The 7,773-nt window shown below is 33.7% G+C and overlaps 1 protein-coding gene across 1 annotated transcript; it reads right to left on the bottom strand.

Moving 5' to 3' along the window:
• Positions 1–4,442: 4,442 nt before the first annotated feature.
• On the bottom strand, positions 4,443–5,372 carry Or7g89 (olfactory receptor family 7 subfamily G member 89). Its single transcript, NM_001001079.1, has one exon. The coding sequence runs from the start codon at positions 5,370–5,372 to the stop codon at positions 4,443–4,445; it is 930 nt and encodes a 309-aa protein (NP_001001079.1).
• Between the last annotated feature and the right edge of the window lie 2,401 nt (positions 5,373–7,773).

A 7,773-nucleotide genomic window follows, 5' to 3' on the forward strand; every position in this document is an offset into this window, starting at 1 on the left:
AGGTTCCTCAGTAAATTAGTAATAGATATGCCTGAAGACCCATCTATACCACTCTTGGACATATACTGAGAAGATGCAGCACCATGCCACAGGGTGTTTCTCTATGTTCATAGTGGCCTTATTTGTCTTAGGCAGAAGCTAGAAACAAACCAGATGTTCCACAAGAGAAGAATGGATAAAAAATTCATTTACACGATGGAATACTTTTCAGCTATTAAGAATGAGGATGAAGTTTGCAGGTAAATTGAAGAACTAGAAAATATTATCCTGAGTGAGGTTATTCAGGCTCCAAAGCACAAGCATAGTATGTACTCACGAATAAGTGGATAAGAGCCAAAAATGTTCAGAATACTCAGGACACAATCCACAGAACTCCAAAAGGTTAACAAGTCAAAATCTCAATTGAGGATGCCTAAATCCCACTTGGTAGTGAGAAGAAAGCAATTAGAAGGAGGAGAAAGAGGGCAGAGGGAGGGACATACCTGGGGATCAGGTGTGTGGGGTGGAACAGTAGTGAAGCCCTGAGTGACAAGAGAAAGAATGGAAATAGGAAACTTCAGGAGGTAGGAGGTGACAGAAGCCTATAGAATATACCAGAGACCTGGGAGATGAGAGACACACAGTACCCTAAAGGCAGGACCTCAGATGAAATGCCCTACTGTGGGGAGAAGGAACTTCTATAATCCACCTTGAGTAGAAAGACAGGCTATCAAGTCGAGTGATGGGGTTGCCAGCTAACAGTCAAAATGTCTGACCAAGAACTGGCTCTGTCTGGAGGAATTGCAAAAAATAAAAATGGAGAAGTGTCTGAGTGAAACAAGGTCCAATGAACACCCCAAATTTGAATACCCCTCTAGGAAACCTTCAAGGGCTGACACTATTACTGATGCTATAGTGCGCTTACAGATAGGAGTCGTGAATAATGGCCCTCCTGAGGCCCTACAAGCAGCTGAAAGACCCAGATGCAGATACTTATATCCAATCAATTGAGAGAAGACAGGGATCCCTGTGGTTGAATTGGGGAAATGCAGGAAAAAGCTGAGGAGAAGGCTGACCTTAAAGAAAGACCAGCAATCTCAACTAATCTGAACCCCTGAGATCTCTCAGACACTGAACCCTCAACCAGGCACCATACACTAGCTGAAATGAGTGTCCCCACACATATATGACAGAGGACTACCTATTCTGACCACACTGAGAGGAGGAGCACCTAACCCTTAAGAGTCTTGAGGTTCCATGTGGAGGGAGTACTGGTGGGGTCTGGAAAAGGGTGGGGATATCTTCTTGGAGATGGAGGAAGAGGAATAGAATAAGGAACTATCAGAGGGTGAGTTGTGTTGGGGATACAACTGAACTGTAAATAAGGATATAATAATAACAAGAACAACAACAACAACAACAATAATTATTATTATTATGGTAGTAGTAGTAGTAATAGAATGAAATATGCATATATGAATCTTACATAAAATGAGAATTGAAGGAAAGCACAAAATTGAATTATTACATTTGTTGTTTAAATGATAATACCTGAACAAATTACCTTAAAGCCTCCTCTCTGGAGACTATGTATCATGGTACTAGGAGAAAGATTCTAAAGGAGGGAACCAATCAATTCTACCTAACTATCCTACTTGTGAGCCACAATGACCAGCATGACATAATAACATTATTAGGAAGAATGAGTGATTTACATATCAAGGATGTAGCTGACTACGTCTAATTGAACTTAAGACATGGTGAAAAAGAGAAAAACCATGCATAGCACTGGAAATCTACTTAACTACTCAGGGCTAGTGTAGCCATGACCATTTGAGGAAAACTCACAGCTTTAACATTACCAAATCAGCATATTTCTAAATGTATTCGAAGCATTTGTTATCATGCACAAAGAAAAGTGTATTCATTACCACTCATCAAGAAAACTTCTCGTGGCAACATATGAAGCTCATTATGGAAAATGAGAAACAATTATAATGCCAAATTGTGGAGATCTATAACAAAGGATATATCTATCAAATGCATCCTATAGCTAAAGTTTTGGGAATCACTGCAAAAAATGGGATGGATAAATTGTTAGAGACAGAGGATCAGGGATTTTGTTTTGAGACTGTTTCTTATAGGGATATGAAGAATATCCATGAAGTCTCAAATTCATATCTGCTTAAGAATGAACTGAATAAAAACAGCTGCAATAGACATGTTACCATTAAAGAGGAGTCAATAAAAAAACACAAAAATTACAGGCAACTGTGAGATGCTAAGTATTGCAGAGATGGTCTTCTCCAGGGAACTGTAAACCATTTTGTAATCTCATACTATTCAGACCTAAAAATATACATAGAAAGATCTTCATACTGTGTTAATATGTTTAGAATATAAATGCATAAGCATAGATACATAAAGGTGTACAATAGTTAAGGAAAAAGCAGTCAATCAATTGAGTTGTGTGTAAGAAGATGTAAAGAGAAAAAGAGGAAAGGTAAACAATGTAATTGTATCCAAAAAGCTAAGAGATAATTTAAAATGGTTTTTAAAATTTTAAGTTTGAAAACTGTATATCTATAAACTAGGTCATAGAGAATTACATCCACAAAAGAGAAAAATCCATATTTTCTGTGAATAATTGTTTATTATGGAAATGTGATTAGGTGTTGGCAGTTAAGTACTACTGACATAATTTCAAAATTATTTCAACAATTAAAATGCACATCCTCCTTTATTTTTCCTTCTTCCTTTATATATGTTGCATAATGAGACACATGGCAACATTTACGGCAATCAAATATCCAAGAAGGCATTTATGCTTCAATGTTTGTCTCCCAATAAATTTTATATACCATTTGTAAGATAACACTATATTCTTGGTAGGAAAAAGTGGGGGAATCTATTTATGTTCACTCTCAAATTCTTTACAGATATTGTCTGGTACAATTTAAGAAATTGGATAGCTGTGTATATAAAGAATGTCCAATAAGCTTCTATCTCTATCAGTATATCAGATATGTTAATTTTTATGAATACATACAAACACACAGAAAAACAATTTGTAAAGAAATGCAATTTTTAAAAGACAAAATGAAATTAAAATTTATATTTTAGTAAATTTGTTAAAGTACCTGGATAAAAAAGCATGACTATATTTTTTAATGTACTAGTTGGTTCTGTTCAATTTGGAAAATGATGTACAATACCTTTCATCTTTTAAAATGAGTTTATTAATTCTACAGCAAACCCAAATGATGTATATATATATATATATATATATATATAAAAATATAGATATAGATAGATAGATATAGATATAGGTATAGATATGTAGATATGTAGATATATATATATATATAGATAGATAGATAGATAGATAGATAGATAGATAGATAGATAGATAGAGATAGAGATAAGCAGATAGAAAAACTGAATCAAATATGGTGCTGAAAGCATCCACCAAAAATTGACTGTTGAAGTCCCATATGGCAGTAGTGTATAATGATGTTTCCCATAGATAAGAAATATAAAGGAAAAAAATGACTCTTTGAGTGAGGGTCCCAAACATAACATAATATAACAACATATAATAAATAGTAATAGATGTCATAATCAAATTGGGTGGTAATTTTTTATCAGAAGCCAATTGGAGAAAATCAATATTCAGCCATAGTTTACAAGTGAGTTTTCTCTTCATACATGTGCTTCCTTTGGATGCCCCCAACTATAGTCATTTTTATACCATGATGTAAAAACTGCAACATGTATTGTAAATAATATATCTTTGAAATTTTCTCATGATCTCAATACCTTTACTGTTGAATTATTTTTTTTTACTTTTTAAATTTTCTTTCATAGAATAAGTGGAAACAAGCCACTCAACAAACAAGAGGCATTGAGGACACTTTAAAACAAAAATAATTGGTGAGATAGTCCTATTCATCAGCAAAATTTATCAACCCAAATTAGCCAAAGTTAACAGTATTTAATATGTTTCTTATTAGACTGAAGAAATTGTCAGTGTTCAGTTGAAAGTTACAGCTATCTAACAATCACTGAGAGTTTCTAATGGTGAAAATTTCATAAACAAATGCACTGCATGTAATGAGTAGACTTACTGTAAAATAAAGAGTGCTTATCAATAAGTATTGAAATCAATGATCCTCAGCCTATTCCTGTCTAACGCTTCAAACATTCAACTAATTCTCTTCATACAATTAGTACTTTTAATCTATTCTCTAGATATAGTACTTACTTATTTCATGCCTTTCTAAATGGCCAGTCTTACATTCTTCTGAAAATTGAGCAGAGAATATTTATTAAATTAGAATTGTCACTGCAATCTATGAATTTGTCTAACAGCAATATGATCACACATTTTTACTTGTAAGGAGTGCATATTCTTTTAGTTTCTCAAAAGTTCTTCATTTATGTCAATGATCACAGAGCTGAACCTAAGATATCCAACCGATGAATTTCCCAAATGATTTTCTCATGTCTCTATTCCTTAGACTATAGATAAAGGGGTTTAGCATCTGAGGGACTACAGTGTACATCACAGATGCCACTGCTGAATATCTCGTAAACTCAGTTACTGAGGAGCTGAAATACACACCAAAACCTGTCCCATAGAACAAGAATACAACAGATACATGAGATGTGCAGGTGGAAAAGGCTTTTTTCTTTCCTGTTTGGGATGTCATTCTCAAGACTGACAAAATAATGTAAATATATGAAAAGATGACTCCACAGAACGCACCACCTGCAAATACGAATACAGCAACCAATATAAGCAAGTTATTAAGAAAGGCATCAGAACAGGCAAGTTTTAGAACCTGAGTAAGTTCACAGAAGAAGTTTTGGATTTCCAGGTTTGTGCAGAATGACAGTTGCAGAACCATCAGACTGTGGAGTAGTGCATCCATAATGCTAAATAAAAGACAGAGCAGAACAAGGAGGACACAACAGCAAGGGTTCATGGTGATTGTATACCTCAGGGGTTTACAAATGGCCACGTAACGGTCATAGGCCATTACTGCAAGGAGAAAATTTTCCATACCACTAAAAATTGAGACAAAGCAGAGTTGAGAGATGCATTGTATATAATTGATAGTGTTATTCTGTGCTTGAATGTTCACCAACATTTTGGGAATAGTGCTTGTGCTTAAACACATGTCATTAATAGACAAAATGGATAAAAAGAAATACATGGGAGTGTGGAGGTGAGAATCTGAGCAAATTGCCAGAAAGATAATTATGTTTCCCAGAATTGTTATAAGATATATGGACAGAAATATACCATAAATAAGCATTTCTAGCTCAGGATCACTTGTCAATCCAAGGAGATGAAATTCTAAAATGGTTGTTTGGTTTCTCAGTTCCATAGTGCCAGTAAGAGCACTGAAAAGACAAAGTGAAATACAGTTAAAATCAGATTGTGTAAACTTATCACATGAGAGTGTAGTGAAAACATACCTATAGACACCAAAATATTTAATTGGTACTCTCCTGAATTTTAAGAAAAAAAAACTTACTTTTAATCCACTCTCTACGCAGTGCTTAGTGAGAATACTTTTAGCCCATAATGGACTCTCAGAACTGCTTTTAAATATACGTAAGAAACATACAGACAGACAGACAGGCAGACACACACACACATACACACACACACACACACACACACACTTGGGTACATGTGCATGTGTTTGTGTGTAATTATTGAGGCAAGAAACAGCATAGTATGTCAGAAAAACAACATACAGGTGTGACAGAGCACAAGAAATCCGATATTCAACAACTTTTTTGTTTTACTTTTCATAAATGTCTCATTTTTATGATAAAAGCAAGCAAAATATATTTCATTAATCTTAACTGTCACTTAAACAATGAGTGAAAATACAATGCATACTGAGGAAATAATTGATATATTGAAAAATCATTTCTGAAAATGTATGTGTAGATGACACCTCCTCAGTAGAACACTGTATCTAGGTGAGTACTAGGTGAGGACCTTTTGGGGCTGAAGTAAAAATCTCATTGTTCCAGTTAGTTGCTTCACTATTATTCAGGTATCAGATGTATGTTCATTTAATGAACCATGGATGTAAAAAGTCCAAATTCAGAATGGTTAATTTAATGACCCTGAACCAGGTATACAATATCAAATCCCCATTATTTAATCTACCATTTAAAAGACTTGTTTTTTAATGAATTAGGATGCTTTTGAATTTAAAATCAATGTTTCAAAACAATTTCTAGTATTCTTAAATTTGATATCCATATAGTTCTTATGTGTAGAGTGAGTAGTAAGAATATGAAAGAAAATAAAGACAATACAATGTACAAAACTTAGAGTATATCATTTACGTATCATTTTCATGAACTTAAGTTTTATATTATATTTTTATAGACTTTTACAAATTATGTTTGTTATCAATTGTGCCAACCTAGATAAAATTAGGAACATAGTGTCTGGTTAGTATTGTTATTTTTTTAAAATTATTATCACAAAATAATGAATATTTTCATTCATATACTTTGGAAATATTGGTTCATAACATTTTTAAAATTTCTGACTCAAATAGTACAATGCTGTTAAAATATCCCCAGTCAATACTTCTAACCTCTCCACTTAGCCAGACTCTATACATCCTTCTTCAGATTTATTTGAGGCACGTCTGCCTCACACAGACACTCTAATTCATCACACAGACACTCTCTCTAATATATCAATCTAATATAGTTCTCACATACATTGCTCCATCCTATTGTGCCACCTTATGCCAGCTATGCAACCAATTCTAGGCTATTGTCAGGAAGCTCTCTGCCTATCCTCCTAAAAGAGAAACCCCTTCTATACCATACAAAATCTTTACACCAAGCTATGTCTCTCCCAATGCCTCAGGCATAACCAAAAATATAAATTCTGTACATTAGCTGTTTCCTATCTGCTCATCTGAATTCCTTCATCCTCTAAACCAAAACTGCCTAATATTCTCTCTGTGAAAAAGCTTGCATGTTAAAATTTTATTGAAAAATTACATAGAATATCAAGCCAGTGGCTTCTTTCTAAAATGTACCAGGATTTTAGAAATATTTGCAAGTGATAATTATATATAAAGCCCAGGACATCGAATTTAAAAGGATAATCTTACAATTCAAAAAGTTTTAAAACAATAAAAAGAAGTAGCTCAATGAAATTATGATGAAAGAAATGAAAATAAATATATACCTTTTCTATGACCAAGAATAGACAAACATAACACTAATAGATTCAATCGGCAGTCCAGTAGTTGAGAACAGAATTAAGCAGATTGAAAAACTTACGAAGATGTAAACTGAAGATAATATTGAAAAACACAATTATATACCAAGAAAACTCTTACAAATAGAGGAGGTCGGAAGTCCATACAATCAAAATAGATCATTGGGGAACCTAGTCCTACACTTGTAAAATTTTAATCATGAGGCTTAGGGAAACTTGAGAAAGAAGATATCGAAAGATTGTTAGACATAGAAAACTGGGGTATTTTGTAAAAGATTATATCTCTTAGTATGTCAAATCTTCAACACAGTCTCACCTCTGTGACAACCTAAATACAAGCAGAAAGCAACCAATAGGCATGTTAAAGTGGATTGTGAAAATCCCAAAGGACCTCAACACTAACAAAGGAGTTACAAACAACTCAGAGTTTGCAGAGAACAAGAGAAACAGCCTTATATATGGTGTAACACATAATTAGCTATCCTATCCAAAATTGTCAGCTCTACAAAAACACAATCTGA

The sequence above is a fragment of the Rattus norvegicus genome, chromosome 8, assembly GCF_036323735.1.
Source record: "Rattus norvegicus strain BN/NHsdMcwi chromosome 8, GRCr8, whole genome shotgun sequence".
Classification (NCBI taxonomy): domain Eukaryota; kingdom Metazoa; phylum Chordata; class Mammalia; order Rodentia; family Muridae; genus Rattus; species Rattus norvegicus.

Excerpts from the sequence above, each read along its gene's own strand:
- Or7g89 (NM_001001079.1), bottom strand. The coding sequence starts at position 5,372 with ATGGAACTGAGAAACCAAACAACCATTTTAGAATTTCATCTCCTTGGA.